This window comes from Balaenoptera physalus (assembly GCF_965194825.1).
Source record: "Balaenoptera physalus genome assembly, chromosome: 1".
NCBI classification, from domain to species: domain Eukaryota; kingdom Metazoa; phylum Chordata; class Mammalia; order Artiodactyla; family Balaenopteridae; genus Balaenoptera; species Balaenoptera physalus.
Window position 1 is genome coordinate 131,032,762 of NC_138882.1, and position 23,129 is coordinate 131,055,890.

General features: G+C 35.8%; 1 protein-coding gene across 1 annotated transcript in view; it reads right to left on the reverse strand.

Moving 5' to 3' along the window:
* Positions 1-1,283: 1,283 nt before the first annotated feature.
* The window catches only part of LHX8 (LIM homeobox 8), a 30,166-nt gene continuing 8,320 nt past the window's right edge, over positions 1,284-23,129 (reverse strand). Inside the window, exons 5-9 of the mRNA XM_082458216.1 lie at positions 22,434-22,654; positions 21,813-21,916; positions 17,082-17,177; positions 10,394-10,577; positions 1,284-5,168 (exon numbers count right to left, since the gene is read on the reverse strand). Coding sequence (XP_082314342.1) covers positions 5,092-5,168; positions 10,394-10,577; positions 17,082-17,177; positions 21,813-21,916; positions 22,434-22,654 — 682 coding nt within the window. The 3' untranslated portion in view covers positions 1,284-5,091. The remainder of the gene's footprint in view (positions 5,169-10,393; positions 10,578-17,081; positions 17,178-21,812; positions 21,917-22,433; positions 22,655-23,129) is intronic.

A 23,129-nucleotide genomic window follows, 5' to 3' on the forward strand; every position in this document is an offset into this window, starting at 1 on the left:
TTTCCATTTTCACATATAGCATCATCATTCCTTTAGATTTAAAAACTATTTTTGGAAACATTCACATCACCTCTGCAAGATAAATTATATATAGATTTTATCTACCCAAATCACAGAAGGTGACACCTCTACTTGGCTGAAAAGCTTTCTAAGATGAAGAAGGGATTCATGTGGACAATGAAAGATGTTTTCCATTTGTACTGAGGTTAAGAGAAAAACTTCATTTGAGAACATGGAACTCATTACCAGTATAGATGCTCCACCTCTGACTTTATTTAAAGAAATGGATAGCGCACTGTCCTTCTGGGGTTGCTTGGGGTTGGGCAGTGCTTGCCAGACTTCTGGTGCTCTAATGGCCCAGCCTCAGTTTGCCTGATCTCCTGCTACCAGCCCCACCCTACTAAATTAATAGATCATGTTTTTACCACATCTTTTCCATTTATCATCTCACGTTAGTCTCATAAAAATCTTCCTTTTACTGTTGAGGAAACTGGCATCCAGGGAGGCTAAGTGTCCTTGTTCTACAGTTCACTGGTGTCAGAAATTGCTAAAACCAGGTGTCCCACATCTTAAGTTAAATGGTGTAAAAAGAATATAAAATGCAAAAGGTATATAAAAAATATTTGCTGAAGGAAGAATATTTTGAGAATTTAAGAAGAGTTCTTTTGGAATTTGAAGATATTCTAGGATGCTCAAGCATGAGTATTATGCTAATTATTTTCCTACCCACCTCATTCAGTGAATTCAGTGAATGTTTACTACATTACACTGTGAATGCAATGGGAAAGCAAGTCCCTCGCAGGACTCACTATCCCTTACTTCTTAACATACTCCCTCCTTTTGTCCTGTGATATCCCCCACCACACACACACACACAGTCCACGCCTAAACTCTGCTCTTAGCCCCCACCAAATACAGATCCTTGGTAGATCCTTAGTAAGTACTGTTGATACAATTAGAGAGGGAGAAGGGCATTTCCTGCAGGGGGCTTCACATCCTCTGCGCCTATGAAAGTCTATCTTCCTTGGGGCTGCTTATGAAACTCAAGCAATTGGGAACCACTTACAAATTTATTCTCCTGAGATCTCTACAGAGTTATAAAAACAATCTGATGCTCTGGAGAACTCTTGCATATTAAAACTAAAGGCCTAAATATGTTAATCAAAGTTCCCTAAATTTTAATTCCCTCGTCTGCTGAATGGGGACACAATGATGTACAGAAAAACATTTGAAAAGTATGAAGGGCTTTGTAAAAAAAAAAAAAAAAAAAAAAAAAAAACAAAAAAAAAAACCAATAAAATCATCAACAAAGCTAATAAAATATGTTATAAAGAGTTCCAGGTGCTAAAGTAAAATATGTGATGTCAAGTAAACGATACCTCAGCTGAACAAATGCTAAAGAATGTTCACTTAGCCATGCATGCAGAACAACTGAAGGAAGAAAGGTCATAAAAGTGGTTGCTTGTGTTTAACTTTACCCCTTTTATAAGAAATTAGATCTCTGAAATGTAAATTAAAATTTCTTATCAAGTAATAAATAAGGCTTTAAAAATGATCTTTTTGACTATCATATTGGAAAAATAATCGATATTAATTCCACTGGTAGGCAAGATGGACAAGTGCTCTGGAAAACACCTCAAACACTGCTGGGGGAGATGTAAATTAGTATAGCATTCTGGAAACAATTAATGAATTTCAAGAGTCTTAAAACTATTCATGCACATCTATTCCACTTCTAAGAATTCATAGTGGGGAAATAAGAATATGAATAAAAGGGTGGCTATCGAATGCTCATCATGGTGTTACCTAACATATAGTGAATGCTTAAAGTACAGAAGTTAAGAATATGGTATCTGGAGTCACTCTGCTGCTAGATTCAAATCCTGGCTTTGTTACTTCTCACTGATATACTGGACGTACTACTTTTAATTTCCACAATCGTAAAATAAGGGTTATAGTAACAAAACTGTTTCATGAGGTGGTTGTAAATATTGAACAAAATATATTTAAGGCTCTCAGGACAAACTGAAAGTGCTCACAATGTTAGATTATGTTCATTATAATGAAAAATTATAAACAATCTACATATATAATTGTTTTTCCAAGTAATGTAGTGCTATGTGTCAATTAAAATGATGTTGTAGATAAGTAGTTCACTTTGAAAGATGATTATTGTATTAAAGGGGAAAAGCATGCTATAAAATAGTTTCTACTATGTGACTGAATCCAAGCAGATATTTATTAGACATTATCCAGCGTACTTGTTTTGAATTCAGGTCCATTTCTTCTCTAAAAATTTGGTTGTACTTCAAAAGAGCAAAATCAAATCGTGCTAATTTCAGTTCCTTTATCTCCTGGAATGGAGATCATTGAGAATTTTTCCTGGGCTAATATACTTTTGGTACTTAGTGTATTGCAATCCAAATGACTTCTGTTCTAAATAATAAAGTAGAATCATTTCTTTCACTAACAGGTAAAGTCCTTCATGCCACAACACAGTCCCAAGATCCCATTTAGTCTCATAAAGCTACTAGAGTAATTATATACATAATTTACCAAGTCAAGAAATACTACAGCTATAAGTTTTCAAATGCTTATAACAATTTTTAACAGCATGAACTATAATTCTAACAATACGTATTATGAGATATTCAAAACACATGTACTTTAAAGTAATGTGGAATTTAAGAATGACATTTGCATAATATACAATTACTGCTAAATGTTAAAGCTACCCTGTCTTACTAAGAAGAATCACTTAAGGGTATTGACTTAGTGTGACTTCACTTTTAATGTCTGAATTGGTGAATTCAATTGATTGCAGAGCAAGAAAGTTATCTTTACCCTCTTACAGCTCATGAATCTCTGAATGCCTAAGAGATAACTTATTTGTTACCCAGGTCTTTGCTAGTCCAACAATAAAAAGTCTTCCTCCAAGCCTCACAATAGTCGTTTGATCACCCTCTAATTTCAAGCAAATAAGTACTGTGCCTACATGCTTACACTGAGTATTACTAATATATAAATAATTCAGTTTTCCCCTAATTTAAGGTTATAAATTAGGACCTCTGACTTCTGACAGAAATGAAAACGTAGTCATATATTTGTATCACATGCAAAATTCTTTTAGTATTTTCTTATCTATCATATTTTATTATTAACAACTTTATATGCTGGATATATAAGTCTCATTCATTTTGACAGCTTTGAACCTTTCTGTTATGGAAATTTTACTTCAACTTTGGGCATTCATCCTCGGAACTAAAAAGGGTAGTGATGTGGTTCGTAAAATTTCTCTGAACACTCAGAGAGTGGTGAGCACAGGAAAAACACAAAAGAGAGAGGAGGAGGAACACTCACAATCAAGCACCTCCCAAGCTAAACGGTGCCAATTATATGCAGCTGGGAAATGCTATAAGCCGCTAACAGTGCAGAGGTTGGCTAGACTACAAGTGCTTTCCTCCACATCTGGTAAAGGTAAAGCTGACCTCACCACTTCGTGCCTGGGACAGGTAAACAAAAACCCAAGGAGATTAGCATCAATTTCACAAGACAGGATGGAGTGACTACTGGCTATGTTTTTTGTTTTTTGGCCAGAAGGATTCTAACTGGAGTAGAAAGTTTAAAAAAAAAAACAAAACACTTTTTTTCCTCCTTTCTCCCATAGTGAAACTTAGGATTGTTGCTTCTGGTTTGAGGTAGATAGTAAGTTACTGACATCCACGTGACTGCTTTCTGGTTGCTTTTATGATTACTAGAATAGAATTACAAATACTCCACTATTACTTCCGGTCCTCAGCCAGATGTGAATCGCCGCGTTAAAGACGCAAACTTAAGATTCTTAAGATTTTTTTCTCACTACCTTTTTTTTCCCTGATTGGTATATAAAAGACAAGAAGTGAGTACTGATTAAATTCTTTAAACCCCAAAATTAGTGAGGGTGGCACTACTTACTTTTGTATTTCCGAGACAAGTGTCCACTGCTACATAGGATAAAGTCCTGAGGTTTAGATTTCAGCTCTCAGAATCACAATCCCTAAAGAGGGTTCACTAGGAAGAAAAAGTAAAGAGTCTCTGCTCTAGAAGCGTTGATCACAAACTCCAAATATTTCTAGTCCTCCTTTTTCAACCCTGAAGAAAAATATTCCTATGCCCACATTTCATTTCTGATTTGGGACACCCCAAAAGGTCATTTTGAAAAGTGCTCTGCCTTTTCTTTCACATTAATTTTATTAGATAGTTCAAAAGGGACAATCTGCCAAATTAGATATTTTCATGTATTCTTTTGTTGAGTAAGTGCAATCATCTACAAATAAGTTTTCTATTAAAGTGTACTCACAACACAGCTCAAAACAAAATGACTTTTTAAAATTAAGAATTATTATATTTGAAAGAGGCTAAAGTCAACTTACTGCTGAAAACACACACACACACACAAAGGATTAATTGGTTGAAACTTTCACAAGAATGGAAAATGTTTAATAAACTTAGAATGATGGGCTTATTAAACTATAGTGTTATTTACAGCCATAGTTCATCAACCACAAACACAATAATGTGTTTGCATGGCATGCTACAACAGAAGCTTTATTCAGTTCATTCAGAAAACATTGGCAAAATAAATTTCAGTTGCAAATTCACAGATACAAGCTTCAAAGTATAAAGCTGTATATAACAAAAAATACAGGTAATATTTATAACAATAACTTACAGATACAAACTAATGATACACTACAATTTCACAAAGGATTGTAAACATTTTGCACACTTGTCAGTCCTTTCTTTTAGGCAAAGTGCTCTTTTGATGACAAATAAATTAACAGATACACACTCGAGTGAACTATTTCCATACAATACAAAAAAAAGTTTTGATTTGTTTTCTTCTTGTAAACATAAGTTTTACAAAAAAATGAAGAATCAATAAAAGTGTCTTGCAGGCCAACTAGAGATACATACCTGGGCAGCAAAGTGATGTTGGAAATGCTTTGGATGTTAAATAAAAAATTAACATTAATATATTTTCAATGGTATTTTATACATAATAAATGACAAGTTTATATCCTTAATCATTTCTATCCCTGAAAAAAGGAATTAGGTGTGACTTATTGGCAGTTGTGTCATTGAATGGGGTAACAAGGGCTGGAGTCCAAGGGTTGTTGGTGAATGAGCTACAAAATAGAAAGAAATTTGTGGATCAGTTTTGTAGGGTAAATAAAACTGATTTAAAAAACAAACAAAAAACAATCCAAGGCAATGTTCTCTCACTACTGATTTCATAGCTGAGGGCACCAAGCTACACTCATTCCACTGACCTCAGCAGGAGCATTAGCTTATTCAGCACAGTGAGTATAGTATTAAATGAGAATCCAGGAATGGTTTACCCCAAAATCTTTATTTGGGGTCACAAGCTTTTGCCACTTTACTGTCCTCCATCGATACCCCATTCACTGCACTTTACCCTGCAGCTAGAAACACGTGAGCTTTGCCTGCATAGACGTTGCTAGCTTTCACACGAAGGTGCCTCTATAGGGTGATCCCTGCCCCAAATTCTCATTTATGAATGCTGAGCTGCCTCTTCCCTAAACATACATCAAAACACATTTGACTTGGGCAACACTACAGTCATTCATGTGAACACACACAACTTTAATCCTAGTGTAGGTAAATGCATCAGTGGTACAGGCTCTGAGTTTTTCTTTAATCAAACCTTAAAATGAACTTTCCACTCTCAGTAAGAACTATGTTGCTTCAAACCAAATGTCCCTCTAAGAGCAATTAAGAAAGCTGGACAAAATTTTTAGAAATCTGTTTGAAGGCATCTGAAAGATACCCAGGTAGTGAGAACTTGCAAAGTCAAGTCCCAGAGTAGGAGAGAAATAAAATGAGGCTACTTTTCCTCCACAAGTTTAGTAACAATTTTAAAAGACAAGGAGTGTGAGAGGCTGAGACATTTAGCAAAGTTTTCAGGAGTTAGACTTTGGGTTGTGGGGAATAAATATGAAAGATCAGGGACCACTGAAGAGAAGCCCTCGTTAAAAATGACAGACACAAAACAAAATGTAAGCTTTTTTGGGGATCCCAAAAGGCTAGTTCCAAGGAGTAGTGACCTCGAAATACACCAGCCCTTGTGAGGATTGATGCCTGATTGGATATACAATGGAGAAAAGACAGTCTCTTCAATAAGTGGTGCTGGGAAAACTGGACAACTACATGTAAAAGAATGAAATTAGAACACTCCCTAACACCATACACAAAAATAAACTCAAAATGGATTAAAGACCTAAATGTAAGACCGGACACTGTAAAACTCTTAGAGGAAAACATAGGAAGAACACTCTTTGACATAAATCACAGCAACATCTTTTTTGACCCACCTCCTAGAGTAATGGGAATAAAAACAAAAATAACCAAATGGGACCTAATGAAACTTAAAAGCTTTTGCACAGCAAAGGAAACCATAAACAAGACGAAAAGACAACCCTCAGAATGGGAGAAAATATTTGCAAACAAATCAATGGACAAAGGATTAATCTCCAAAATATATAAACAGCCCACGCAGCTCAATATTAAAAAAACAAACAACCCAATCCAAAAATGGGCAGAAGACCTAAATAGACATTTCTCCAAAGAAGACATACAGATGGCCAAGAAGCACATGAAAAGCTGCTCAACATCACTAATTATTAGGGAAATGCAAATCAAAACTACAATGACGTATCACCTCACACCAGTTAGAATGAGCATCATCTGAAAATCTACAAACAACAAATGCTGGAGAGGGTGTGGAGAAAAGGGAACCCTCTGCACTGTTGGTGGGAATGTAAATTGATACAGCCACTATGGAGAACAGTATGGAGTTTCCTTAAAAAACTAAAAAAAGAATTACCATATGGCCCAACAATCCCACTACTGGGCATATACCTAGAGAAAACCATAATTCAAAAAGACACATGCACCCCAATGTTCACTGCAGCACTATTTACAATAGCCAGGTCATGGAAGCAACCTAAATGCCCATCAACAGACGAATGGATAAAGAAGATGTGGTACATATATACAATGGAATATTACTCAGCCATAAAAAGGAATGAAATTGGGTCATTTGTAGAGACGTGGATGGATCTAGAGACTGTTATACAGAGTCAAGTAAGTCAGAAAGAGAAAAACAAATATCGTATATTAACACATATATGTGGAACCTAGAAAAACGGTACAGATGACCAGTTTGCAGGGCAGTAATTGAGACACAGATGTAGAGAACAAACGTATGGACACCAAGGGGGGAAAGCAGCAGTGGGTGGGGGTGGTGGTGTGATGAATTGGGAGATTGGGATTGACATGTATACACTGATGTGTATAAAATGGATGACTAATAAGAACCTGCTGTATAAAAAAGTAAATTAAATAAAATTCAAAAATTCAAAAAAAAGATGACAGACACAAAACAAAACAAAATGTAAGCTTTTTGGGGGGATCCCAAAAGGCTAGTTCCAAGGAGTAGTGACCCCAAAATACACCAGCCCTTGTGAGGACTGATGCCTGATTGGATTAAGTTGATCTTCCTCTGACCTAATCGCCTGCCAAAGGCAAAACTAAATCCTCTCTGGTGGAAGATATTAACCAGAGCCTCAAATTATTTCTAGTTTTCATACCTAACATCTGAAGTTTAATAAAAAACAAGGCAAATAAGACATGACTTGAATGAAAACAAAGAGGAAAAAACAATAGAACAGACCCACAAAATACTGGAGTTGTCAGGTATGTCCTTTAGTGTTAACTATAATTAATATAACAATTTTGTTAAGGAATAAAGTGATAAAATAGATAATTCTGGCACAGAAGTGGAAACTATATAAAAGAATGAAATGGAAATTCTAAAAATGGAAAACACAATAACTGAAATTAAGAACTCGGTGGATGAGTTTTACAGCATAGACAGAGAGAGAATTAGTGAACTGGAAGATAGGTCAGAAGAATATCTAGACTAGAACATGGAAGGTCAAAATGCTGGAAAATATGGACTTTTTCAATAAGGGTAGAAACAATACTTGAAGAGACAAAATCTGATCCTTTTGCATAGTGAAATACATCAAACTACCTATTCAAGAAGCATATTTAGGCACACTATACTAAAACTGAAAACCAAACATAAAGAGAAAAGCTGGGGAAAAAAAGAGATTCACTTTTAAAGGAGCAAGAATAAGACCAACAGCTGACTTCAACAATAAGTGGTATCAAGTAAATTAACTATCTATATTCTAAACAACAGAAACAATAGAAGCAAGAAGACAATGTAATTCATACTGCCAAAGTGCTGAAAGAAAACAGCTGCCAACCTAGATTTCCACATACAGAGGAAAAAACATTTACAACTGCATCAAAACAAAAACTTATGAATAAACCTAACAAAAGATGTGCAAGATTACTAAACAGAAAACTCTAGAATATAAGAGAGCATTTGAAGATGACCTAAATAAATAGAAAGACAGACTAAGATCATGGTATGGAAGACAATATTATTAAGATAGCAGTTTCCTACAAACGGATCTAATAGATTATATCAAAATCTCAATTGTTTTCTCTTTTTTGGTTGAAAAATTTATGGCAATACAAATGAACAACAAAGTAGGACAAGGTTGTACTACTGGATATCAAGAATATAGGCCTACCATTATTAAAACAATTAGGTATTGATATAAAAATAAATAGACCAATAAAACAGAATAGAGGGTACAGAAACTGGCACATAAATTATATGGACACTTGATTTATGATAAGTGTGGCACAGCAAAGCAGCTGAGAAATTGGTACTTTCATAAGCATAACAAAAACTTTGCTCCTTATTTTACACCACATACAAAATTCATTTGTAGATGGACTGTAAATCTAAATGTCAAAGGTAAAACAAAGTTAACGAAATTTCTAGAAGATAACATAGGAGAAATATCTTCATTATCTCTGAGTAGGAACAATTTCTTGAACAGGTCACAAGAAAAGCACTCCCCATGAAGGAAAAAAACTGATGAAATGAACTACATTAAAATTAGGAACTTATGCTCAATAAAACATACTCAAGAGAGGAGAAAAAGCAAACCACTGAATAGGAGATATCTGCAACACATATAATCATCAAAAAACTTATTTATATTCAATATATAGCCAAAACTAGAACAAATCAAGGAAAAAACAAAACAGACAAGCCAATAGACCAACAAGCAAAAGACATGAATAAGCTCTTCACAAAAAGGATATACAAATGCTCAATGAAAAAATGCTCAGTCTCATCAGTGATGAGGGAAAAGCAAATGAAAATAATGAGATAACACTACACAACAACTAAATTGGCTAAATTAAGAAGTCACTCCATACCAAGTGTTAGCGAGGATGTGGAGCACCTTGAACTCTCATGTGCTGCTGGTCTCAGTGTAAAATGGTTCAACCACTATTGGAAACTTTTTGGCAGAATCAACTAAAATTGAACATGTGTAGCCAGGACCCTATGTTCTATTCCCAGGTATATACCAAATCAAACTGTGAATTAATGTGCACCAAAGGGCATGTACAATAAGGTCCATAGCAGCATATACATAACTGGAAATAACGCAAATGTCTATCAACCCTAAAGTGGATTGTGGTATATTCCTACAGTGGAATTCTGTATAACAATGAAAACCAGCAAATCACTGATTCTTGCAACAATACAGATGAATCTCACAAACACTGTAGTTGAAGGAAGTGAGACACAAGAATACATTCTGCATGGTTCGATTCATATAAAGCTCAAAAACAGGCAAAACTAGAACACGATTTTGGAAGTCAACACAATATTACTTTGGAGGAAGAGGATAATGATTGGGAAGGGACATAAGAGAGGCTTCCAGGGTGCTAACTGCGTTTTACTACTTCATCTGGGTAGTACTTACATGGATATGTTCATTTTATTAATTCATCAGGCTGAATACTTATGTGTGCACTTTTCTATATGTATGTTTTGCTTCAATAAAAAAGTTTCTTTAACAAAACTCAGTAAACCCCAATCTAAAAATCTGAGTGTGAATACTTCCTCTGACCATAGGAAAATAAATTATTTAAATATTTATCAGGTGAAAACAAAAAGAATGTTTTTCCTACGTTAAAATCAAGCACTATGGGTCATTATCAATATTTGTATTTTAGCTGTAAGGTGAGTGTTAAACTTGTCCCTTAAAAAAGGCAGTCACAGAAATAAGAATGTTGGGTAGTTCTTCTCCCTACTACACCCACCCCTGACAATATTTTTCAGCTACTACTGAGGTAATAGTTCAAAATGTGAATAGTATATCAATAATATACTATTAGAAGTTACCAGTAATTGATTGCTTGGGAGGCAGCTGTTAAATATCAGGATACCTACCATCCATATAACTATGCAGCGCAGTTAACATTGTCCCATCTTGGGGCACATAGGCAGAATAAGCCATTTCTTCTAACATGGGTGGAGACAGCCTGGAGGGCGGGACTGCTGTGACTGGGGCAGAGGAGGAGTGATTAGGACTGACGTGTTTCTTGTGGCGTGCTCTACAGTTCTGAAACCACACCTGAGGGAGGAGAAAAGCAATGTAGCTATGTCACATTATCAGTTGAGTACATTACCAGTTCAGTTTACCAAGGAATGCAACCTCACTCTACCATATAAGCGCAGCATCAATCTAAATAAGCTTTCTAAGAAAGAATTCTGTAGACACAAGAGAAACAATTTTGCACAGTTATCAATGGTCATTTTCTTTGCCCAAATAATAATTATTTGTTGATTTACTTAAAAACTGATTCTATCCTAAGCCAGCATCTTCCAAAATAAAAATGGGCTAAGGGATTCAAAATTCCAGAAAAGTTTCCTTGGTTTTACTACTGCCATTTGGGACAAAAAGGAAAACAGAAAAAGCCCTTTCATCAGAAAATTTTAAAAAATGCACTACTAAATGTATTCTCAGACACCTGCTGGACTTACTGTAAATCTTTTTTCAAATGACTAAAATCCCTACTGAGAGCTTAAAGCTTTCTACAAACCTCTTGATTCAGTTATTCCAGTCACACTGTAACCTGCTGAGTTCAATTTCTATTAGTAAATACATAGGCTATTCTCTAAGAAGCAGGTTAAGGTCAGGCTTATAATAAGAAACAACTAGTGATATTTAAGCAGAATAAAATAACAAACACATCCACTGGTGAAACAGTTCACCAATGTAAAGAGCTAACCACCCTGTTGTCCACTCTATCACAGAAATAAAGGAAGCATATTCTGGGTAAGCAGAGTTGTACGTGCAGGTCAGGGTAAGTAAGGCTAGACTGCCCAGAATGCTTCCAGTATCTAAGCTACCTGCATTTGAACTCCCTGCTCTTAGATAAAACTTGCCTACAGAGTGTTTCTCTATTAAAATATTATAGTATTTATTTGCTATCACTCAGAACAATTCTGTCATAAGAAGACAGAGACGTGGAGGGATAAAAACTTTAAGGAAATTAGGGTAAGAACATTTGGGGATCAGGGGAGAAGGCTAGGGGCGTTAAGTCTCTACCTAGGGCTGGGAGGTAGGTACTTGACGGCACTAGGGAATCAGGGCTGAATAATGTGGAACAGAAGGAAGCTGCAAAAAGATTTATGTGAAAAAGTTGCCCTGATCTCAAAAGACACACCTTGTCCTTGGGACTCACAAACAGAAGGCTGCAAAGTATAAATAAACTCAAGGGGTTAAAACCAAAGGAACAGAAACCAATAATACAATGGCATCTGAGCAGGTGGCTGAATGGCAGCACCTGAGGTATATTTCAGGAACAAGCTTAGGCATGTACCAAGGAAGAGGAGTGAGAAGTCACAGCCTTCTCCCCCATCTTCTGGAGTGCTAGTTAGACTCTTAGGTACCTATACAGAGACTTTACCCAAAGTCTTCAGTCACAGTTCCTCCACAGGCTCCTTAACAGGTGCCACTGCTGTCACCCACCCAGCCAAGAAGACACACGCACACATTCTCCAACTTGTAAGCAGGAACTGCCGTCACCTGCCTTTTCCCCTGACAGTGCCCGGAAGACAAGCACCCCAGAGGACTACATATAACCTAAAACACATGGCGCTATGATTCCCAGAGTTTCTTCAAAGTATCTTATGTCTCCAATAAATTATATATTGGATGGAAACTGTTCAGTTATTTTTAAAAATCTCAGACTTTGTAAATAAAGATGAAGAAAGCATGACATAAACAGTAGAATGACTACCTTAATGCTAATTCAAATAGCTCCTTGGAAAGATCAACAGGTAATTAAGCAGAGAGGGGTTTGAAAACACAAAGTGTCATGTAACTTGCACAGCAAAATATAGTTGAAGATTCCAGACATCAGAAAACAACTTCTGACATGAGGTCTACCTAGCTTCAGGAATAAAATACAGTCCTTTTGACTCTCCTCACTGACTTAACATTTCCTCCTTCTGCTTTCAAACCTCTAACAAGGGTTAAAATTTCTTATGAGCAACATACTCTTTAAAAAATTTGAGTTCTAAATTGTAAAATACATAAGCTGAAAGCAGGCCATGTAGACATTCTGCAAAAGAAAAGACTAATGCATAAGATGAATCTCTTAGAAAACCCGAAGAGTCAAATACAAGAATTTAATGTATGAAAAAGATGGAATTTTAAATTATTGGGAAATCAGTATTGGCGTAATATTGATTTAGAGGAAGCTGGCTAATCGTTTGGGAGAAAAGAAATAAAAAATCCCTACTTTACAACATGTAACCAAAAGTCAATTCCAGATAAATTAGGGTTTAGGTGTAAATAATTGGGACCATAAATGTTTAAGGAAACAAAAGCCAATGTTGATATACTCTCTAGGTGGAATCAAAGCTATGAGAAAAAAATATTAAGAGATTTGAATACAAAACAATGTAAAATTTCTATGTGGAAAAAATAAGTGAAAGGGAAACTGATGAACTATGAAAGTTAAACTATGACAAACAATAAAAATCAGTACAATAAAGAGAAAAGAAATAACCCAATAGAAAAGAGCGCTAAAAAATACAAATTTTATTTTCAAAATAAGCAAACATGTTAAGGTTTACTGACAATAAAAGAAATATACATGAAAACAATGACATTTTCTGACTGCCAAATTGGAAAGGATGTAAAAGAATGACAGTTTTTAGGATTTACGTGCGTTGGGGAAAGGGAAATTTCACACATAGGTCCTGGTAGAATAAATTGGTTATGAACTTTCTGCAAGGCGATTTTTGTACTATCAGTCAAAGGCCCAAAAATGTTTTATCTTTTGACTCAACAATCCCACTTTTAGAAATTTATCCTATGGACACTACCGAACAAACGTGCAAGGTATACACACAATGTTGTTCACTATAGCATTTTTATGATACCAAAAAATTGGAAATAAACTAAATAAATTGTGCTATGCTCAATATGTGTAGCAATAAAAATGATGTAAATCTTAATATGGAAAGAGAACTTCAAGCACACTGACTGGAAGAAATAGCAATGTTTTATCATGTTTCTGTAAGATACACGATTCGTAATTCACCTCTGAAAGGGTATGTGAACAGTGATTGTATCTGGATGCAGAGTGTGAAAAGTAAAATCATCCATCTTTATTCTGTGATTTCAGCTCAATGATGATCTGCTCTGTTATAATGTCTCACTATGCAGACTTTAGCTAGTAAAGGTGAGACCTGTACTTACACCCTGTATAAGAACATTACTTCTACCTAATCTTTGGGTAGCCTAGTTTGCATATTAGAATCAAGGCCTAGTAATCAAATCTCTTTTCTTTAACTTTTCTAAAGTGTGTCCAATGCTAGGAAGTAGGCTGGGCAAAGAGGTTATGACTACTATTTGAGATCACTGTAATTAATCCTTCAAAAATACTGTGACAGACTATATATTTGGATTGCTAGTACTCCTTCCTTTGCCATCTTATCAAAAATATTTAAATTCAATCCTCACATATTAAAAGCCACCATCCAACAGCATATTCTCCAAGTTCTAGTGCTTGAAATGAAGTTAACTTGCTCATAATACTGGTGACCTAAGAACCTGGAAATTACATGACAGATGTCTGTCTGCGGTCCTTATTTCTTCAAATAATAAGAAAAGCTCTCAGAAACCCTCCATTTTCCTTTCCTTCCAACTTCAAAATAATCTAAAACATAATAATCATGAATCTGACTTAGCTACAGCAGTCACTGTCATTGAATGTATAGAGTCGTAGATTACAAGGACCCCTCAGACCATTAAGTCTGAACTACCTCAACAAAGGAAGCTTCACTCCCAGGTACAGGGACTCACTACCTCGATGGTAGCCTATGCCATTTTTGTAGCCTTACATACTGAGAAAATTCTTCATAGTGAGTGAAATCTGTTTCTTTCCTACATTCCCTTGCAGACACCCAATCCCGCTGCCTGTAGGACAGCCTTTCACATACGTTTGAAGACACCTATTCTGTTTATACTATTCCTTCCCTTACCATCTCCGGATCTTTTTTCCAGATAAATATCCCTGTTGCTGTTAATACCAGCACATAATTTCTAGACTTTCATGACCTTAACCTTCCTGTAAAGGGAGCACTCTTTTCACATTGGTTCCCTGTTAGTCCCTTTCTAAAATTTGGCACTCTGAAACAAACACAATACCCTGGACATTCAGAAAAATACTGAGGTCATGGGACTTGCCTCTTCAGAGAGCCTCATTACACTGCACTCAACCAAATCCACTGGGAATCTAGGTCTTTGGAGAAGATACAATATCATCAGGTCTTTCCCACTGACTTCTTGGTATAAATGATTTTTTAAATATGAAATACTTCAGGCTTAATAAACTGAAGAATAAATACCTGTTTACCAATCACCCAATTTAAGAAGTAAAACATTATATGTGCAGTGTTGGACTTAACCTTTTTTCTCCCCACTGAACTTTATCTCGATAGTTATGGTCACTAGCATTATTAATTCTTTACACCATTTTTAACCTTAAATATTATTTAAAATTATTTTCCACTTCCTTGATCTGAGGGAAACAGAAAATCTTGACACAATTGACCACTTCCATCTTGAACCCACCTAACTCCTTGGCCCTCCATGATGCTTCTATACCAGATTCATTCCTTGATTCTGACTGTAATGGTCCAATTCAAACAGCTCTCTCCATAAAGTCCGTTCTTCCCTTTTTACTGTCTGTGATCTCTTTCTAAAGGATCTTACCCAATTTCATGGGACTGGATCTCTCTGTTTGAGTCCTGTTCATCCTTTAAAATACCTGTTTATGTGCTCAACTGCTACCATCATTGTCTGATTATCACAGCTAGAAGGGAATTCATCTCCCTCCCAACTACCAAACCCGTTTTTTAAAAAAACCTTTAATATTTCTGTCAATAGCACCATTCCCATGGATACGTTGACTTCAAATTTAAGAGTCATCTTTGATGTCTCTCTGCTTCCCCATTAGAGTATCCAGGTCCTTTTCTTGTCTCTCTAGCATCCAGTACCTGCCATCAGTGTTCAGTCAATAAAATATTTTCGGATGAATTCTAGGCCACTACCTCAGTTAATTAATTCTCTTTTCAAAAAATCACTATTTTGCTGGGCATCACACCTAATCTGTCAATCTCTACGCAGCCTCTCCCAACTCTAATTCTTCCCACGTACTGTCACCAGACCTTTCTTCCTAAAATTACGTAAAATCACGTAAAATCTCTTCCTAAAATCTCTTCCTGCTCAGAAGATAACTCTACATGCACAGCCTCTCCAAGTTCAGCTCCAATAATTCCATCCCCCACAACTTGCAAACATAAATCTTATCTGTCAACAGATTTGCTCTGACTCATCCTTCCCTAGTTTTGTTTACATCACTCCCTCTACCAGGATCATTAACAAAGGCCATAGATATCCCCCCTCTTGCCCACCCCTCCCCCACTCACTCACATTCACAATAATAGAAAAGTAGAAAAAAATTCTGGCCTCAGAACCAGATCTAGCTTGGAACCACGGTTGTCTTTGTAGCCTGAGGATCCTTAGGGTTGCTCTGAGCAATGAATCAATGGTCAACAAATGGTAGCCTAGACCAAGCAGGCTAATTATCAGGTTTTAAAAAATTGATTAGAGTGTGAAGAGACCTAAAATGGGAAGCTAATGCTCTGACGTTTCTTCACAAAACAAAACAAACAATGACAACAACAAAAAACAAAACAAAAACCCCCGCCAACAATTTACACACTTAAAGACCTAGAATAACTGGATTGTTTGTTTGTTTGATATTGAGCTCCATGAGCTGTTTGTATATTTTGGAGATTAATCCTTTGTCTGTTGTTTCATTATGCTAACATGTATATATGGAATCTTAAAAAAAAAAAAATGGTACTGATAAACCTAGTTGCAGGGCAGGAATAAAGATGTAGACATAGAGAATGGACTTGAGGACATGGGGTGGCAGGGCGAAGCTGGGGTGAAGTGAGAGTAGCATCGACATACATACACTACCGAATGTAAAATAGTTGGCTGGTGGGAAGCAGCAGCATAGCACAGGGAGATGGCTTGGTGCTTTGCCATGACCTAGAGGGGTGGTATAGGGAGGGCGGGGGGGAGATGCAAGAGGGAGGGGATATGGGGACATGTGTATGCATGTGGCTGATTCCCTTTGTTGTGCAACAGAAACTAACACAGTGTTGTGAAGTAATTATACTCCAATAAAGATCTATTAAAAAAAAAAAAAGCTAAACACAGAATTACCATATGATCCAGCAATTCCATTCCTAGGTATGTATCTAAAGGAATTGAAAGCAAGCGTTCAGATAATTGTGTGCTGATGTGTATAGCAGCATTATTCATAATAGCCAAAAAGTGGAAATGACCCAAATATTCGTCCACGGACAAATAAAATGTGGTACATACATTGGAATATTATCCAACCATAAAAAGGAATGAAGTACTGATACATGTTACAACCTGGATGAACATTATGCTAAGTGAAATAAACCAGATACCAAAAGGGGGAAAAGAAAAATGACCTAGAACTTTTAACATCTCTTGATTAACCTTTAAAATAATCACCTGTATCACACGTCTGCTCAAGCCTGTCCTTTCTGCCAGTTTCTGGAGGGTCTGTGCATCTGGGTTGTTGTCCTGAGCAAATTGTGCTTGCATAACCTGTTTTTTAAAAAAGTGTAGGTAGTAAATAGCTAAAAATAAGAAGCTCAATCTTATGCATTTTGATGACAGGAGAGATAAGACATGCACAAGAAAATGGGATACTTGCACTTTATTACTTGAAAATCAATATGGGGATGTATAAAAAAAGAATGCATATTGGGTACATTTATGCACAAGTTGCTATGTTGAAATCTTAAAAAAAATCTATTTCAACATAAAAACTTGTCTCTCAACTATGCTGTTAAAAATAAGCTCATCTTTTCTTCCCTTCTGACAATCCACAAATAAAATGCGTAATAGTATAAATCTCTTTACTATTTTTTCCGTTTTGTTAAAAATTGCTAGCATTAAAAAACTTAAAAAAATATTTTTTTTATCTTCAGCCTCTACTGAGCAAAACAGGTTCAAGGCCCCTACCGCAATTTTTATCAGTCTGCAAAAGTAGACAGTGCAACAGATGGATTCCACTTAATTGTAATGACTCCATCATTAATTGTTTTGAGCACTTGCTCTATGCAAAGGAACATCTGGGATCTTAAAAAGAGACACCCATCAGCCCATTGAATAAGAATTTTCTGAGATCTAAACATTTATAGATGGAAAAGCTCCCAAGTGATTCTGGTCTCAACTTCCTAGGAGAAGATATACGCATGCCAATAATTAGCAACAATACAAGCTAAAGTGAGAGGTGAGGAGTGGGGTGGGGGGGGGAGGGAGGAGGAGTACCAGAATAAAAGCACACTCCAAGGGCTTTGGATTCTTTCAGAAAAGGAAATCACGGAAATCAAGTGGGATATTTGAATTTTATTACTTAAAAGTCAATAGAGGGAAGTATTATAAAATATAAAGAAAGTATTATAAGAATGAGAAAGGGGAGTCTGGCATCCAACATGATTGTGCATGTCTGTGGGCATGTGATGGGGATAATCTACCTAAAGACCTTAAGTCCTGCTGACCTCGACACCATTTCCAGGAGGCAAGATTAACTGCATTCTCCACTATGCTCCTCATATAATACTATCTTTTGCCACTGCACTTGTCACTGCGTAGCTAACTAATGTACTAATGTGTTAGTAAGTCGAGCTCTCCATAGCAGATAGTGAGTTTCTTGAGGGCAAAGGGACTGTCTTATTCTTCATATACGCAGGAGTTAATCCCCCTTCCTGTCACACAGTATGCGCTGAAGACTTTGTGTGTGACGGAATGAACCTCGGCAATGTGAGGAAAATCTGAAGATAGTGTGGAGAAAAAGACCGATGTTGTTCCAGGAAACCTTGTAAAGTTTACAAATTATATAATTTTTTTCAGTTACGTTCTCGCTGATAGTGACTCTTCCAGAATAAGGTATTCCTGTCTTCCTATCCAGCTACACTTGTCCACACACTCACTGTAAACAGCACATGTATTTTTGCTTTAAAAAATGGGCAGAATCAGCCTAAAAGTTTATGATCTCGCCCAGCTCACTTCCTTCTTCCTCTCCTACTCCAAATGTGTTAACTTTAATATCTTCATGTGCAAATAGAGTTGTGTTTATATGTAGTTGAGCACGTAACATCCCAAAGAGAAAAAAGAATGAACAAATTAATTATGTCTTTGTTTTTTAATTTTTCAAGGAGAAAAGCTGAACAGATATTTGAAGATTTGTTTGTAAGGCCATTATTGATAATTTATAAAACAAAAACAGCATGCTTTTCACAAATGCATTTCAAATTCACAAGTTTAATAATGGAAGTAAATTACATTTACTAAAGCAATTTCTCATTAAGGAATAAAGGAAACCTTAAATCAACACTGATGGTTTGAAGCTGGAATATGCTAAAGGAAAAGTAAGATGTGTTCATCAGTGTTTAGTCTCACAAAAGAACCCTTTTAATTTTAACTTGGTTTCATTACTCTCTGGTCACTAATGATGCCAAAACCCACCCTACTCCTTTTCTGAGCTCTTTTAACATGGTCAAGGAGCAAGCCTCTGTAGAGACATCATTTTAAGGCCAGAAGGTCTACCAGAAATGTGAGGAGTCTGCATAGTAGCAGCTGACCAACTTGATCTGAAAGTAGATTAAAGTAGGTGCTAACCCTGGCATGTTTAACATTAATAATCATTGAGCAAATACTTCCAATTACAATAAGCAAACCATAGTACTGCCGGAACTTTTAAAATACAATTTATACAAATGAGACAATATTTGAAATATCTTTGCTACCACAAAATAGCACTCTATTCTGAAAGTCAAACTATTTTTTCTTCCCATAAGCTTCTAAAGAAGAATTTGGGAAATTTGTTTGTTCCTCCCATTTTAAGTCTTATAAGTCCAAACCAGTACTCTATGAATAGTCTTGACTTATTGATCACCTATATTTTATTGTTTTGCTAAATTCAAGCACTACTTAACTATATTCAGCTTTCTGAAAAGTAGGACAATTTGACAACGAGGTACACTGCCTGATTTATTAGAGGTTCTGGCAAAGTATAATGATTCAACTTATCCTAGATTCCTAAGCTACAAAGAACACTTGAGGACAAGGATTGTGTCTCATTTGTTTCAGCCATTCCTGGCACAGATAGATGCTAATAAATACTGAATAAATGAGAACATGCTTTGAAAGTATATAATTTCTGCTTTCATTTTAAAAAACCTATGATTCTGATATAAATTTTTAAAACTTGATTCAGATCATATTTTTGTATAATAATGCATGGCTTAAATAGTTTATGCACATTTGCAATTTAAAACTATAAGGCTATCTCCAAGATTCAGAATCTCACTCTTCTTTTAGCTGCCACTGTCGTTAAGTGGAGTTTTGTTAAGGCACAGTTCTACTCATGGTCTCCTGGGAGGCCAAGCAAAATGAAAAGACCAGAGGTTTGGGGAGCAGGGTCCAAATGTCTTCTCTGCCATTCCCTTGGTGGTCTGCCTTGGGGGAGTACCTACACTTCTTGGATGAGGCTACCTATATCAAGGAATTGTAAGAGATAAAAGAAGATAATGTAGAGAAAATGTCTGGCATAAGACTTGGTATACAAAGACCTCCACAAATATTATTCCCTTTCTATTTAATTAGTGCCTCTATCTTCCTATATGAGATTGTATATCTACCTAAAGCAGTTTCAAATTTTCAAAGTTATCCTTTTACTAATGAATTTTTATATCGAACTAAAGCTATCAGCCTTATGATTATTAAAGTTATAGCCAGGCTTTCATGGAAACAGCCCACTTTATAAACAGAACATATTTACATTAGAGATTATATTTTAACTCAGACACCTTTTAACTACTGGGTATTTTGCTGCCAGGTCTCCCACAGTTATTCATATCTCCTAACCTGGGGCTTTACGTGATCTTCATTACAACCAAATGAGGCACCCAGAAAAAGCAAGGTTCAAACAGATATCTCTTTCAACTGCCTTATCTTTCATTTCCTACCTGCTGACCATGCAGTCTATGCCTAAATTAAGAAATCAAAAACACTTTTGGAAATTTTTTAGAATAGATCTAGATTTTAATGCTAGATTGCTTCCAATGCCATTAAGTTCCCTTGGAATATTTGTGTCATATCAAGGCTTCTTTCTTAATCATTCTCAAAATAAAAATTCTCTTTTACTGCATTCATCTTAAATACTGCCAAGTATTAGAATACTATAAGTGATTTTTCAAAATATTACCTTCACTCATTTCTTAACATTGTATAAATATCCTTTCAAGTCTGAGCTAAGATGGATACTATGTGTAAAGCACCCAGCCATACATGGTAGGCGCTTTACAGATGTTACCTCACCTTAACATAAAACAAATACTTCAGTCACATTAATCTTTTAGAAAATGTGATTTCTTTATCTGAAAAAAAATGCCAGAATGAATCACTGTATGCGTAGACTTAAATATAAAGCAAGGAGTAATTATTTCATTACTTTCATGACAATTTGCATAAATAGAACTTACAACAATTATACTTAGGGCAACTAAGTTGAAAATAATCCCTCCCTTTTCAGGGAACATAATGAACCTTTAGCATCAAATTATAGAATTACTCCCTCTACCCTCTTTAAAAACAAGAAGGGTCTACTTGATTGGAGTCAATCGGTAGACTCCTATTTATGGTAAAGCGTTTACAATTCTTTCCTACTCAGAAAATGTACAATCTTGTCCATTAAAACACTCAATGTGGTTTGTTAAAAAGATGAACACGTTAGTGTCCCACCGACCCACATACTGAGCGTCTCTTTCTGTTAAGAGTCCCCAAATATTTTATCTTCTAGCATAATTACATGTAGTAATGTAAATGCCTGGGTTAAAGTAATTTTTATCAGGAAGTCAGAACAGATCAATATTTTGTTTCCACTTTGATGTTAATGCTAACAGACCCCAGGGAGACGAACTTGAATGATGAGTTCATATCACATCATGACTCTCGAAATATTGATAAACAATATTTAGGGCAATGTTTTCATACATCTAACAAGTTAGTTTTCACAAAAAGCACAGGCTAACCTTTTTGAAAACAAAAATGTTTTAAGACAGCATAGAGATTGTTTTTTGTTTGGCTTTGTTAGTTTGGGTTTGGTGGTTTTTTGTTTTTTTTTTTTAGGTGGGGAAGGGCTTCAAAAACTCATAAATTCATTGTCATGTCTACCTGGAGCTGATCTGCTGTAAAGCTTGTTCGAGCTCTTTTTGCTGGTTTTGGATGATTGACATCTTGCTCTGTGAGGAGGGCGCCTTCGACACTAATCCCATTACCTGCATTTAAAAAACACACCATTCATACAATAATAGGTAGTTGTATGAACAATCATACAATAATAGGTTTCTTGCATCTCTTGGTTTGGTATGAAACTGTATACATCTTCTAGTTTGCCAAATCCCTTAAGTTTTAGAACATACTAGAAACATACTGTGGAAACAATATTCCATTTGTAGGCTTGTATATTTAGTCAAAAGTGCACCAAGTTGGAAGTGCACATCTAAGGCTCATCCTTACAAAGGCAAATACAAGGAAACAAATGGTTACAAAAAGCAAAACAGAACCCTAAACTCAAGGCTGCTTCCTGAGAATATGGCACAAGGCGAATACATATGCCATGGCTTTTCTTGTAAATAAACAGATGGAGACCATCACTAACAGTGGAGGGCTTAATGAGTTTCACCACAATTACACTGCACAAAGTAATGCTTTAAGACGACCTTAGGAAAAATCGTTATTGTCCCTGTGTTCGCTGTCCCAAAAGATTCAAAAGTATTTTAAGTATATATTTACCATTTTCCACTTCTCTTTTTAAATTATCCAGCATGCAGTCATAATGCACTCTGCAGAGGACTTTCTCTTCCACCAAAGCAAACTCCTCTCCTGTGGAAAGTTGCCTTTTGCAAGAAAAGCAGGCAAAGCACGCCAAGTGATAGACATTCCCCTTGGCCCTCCGGACCCAGTCAGTAGAATGGATGTGCCTCCCACAGCGAGAGCAGCGAGTTCCATACCTTCTACATAAATAGAAGGGTGGGAGGTGAAGATTTTAATGCTTGGTGAGATATTCATCAGTCTAAGATTAAACTAACACTTTATTTACTCATTGGATTAACCCAAGTATTTAAATCTTTTGAAAAGGAAACAGGAATCAATTATTTTTTAAAAGTCATATGGTACACAATCGAGACTTGAGATGGGATCATAATTCAAACCTGTTAATAAAACAAAAACTTCTCATTGTTACTCTAAAGGAGAAAAGGATTTTTTTTCTTTTAAAATAAATGACATAGGAGTTTCAGTATCCTTCTTGTAACAAATATCAGTACATTTATAAATTACCTAGAGACTCAACATAACTCACACACACACACCCACCCACACTCGAGACTGAAACCTAAAAATACAAAAGCATACCATTGAAGATATAAATAATGACGTCTTAAAACCAAGTTGAGATAATTAGAAAATGCTCTAAACTTTTTTTTAAAG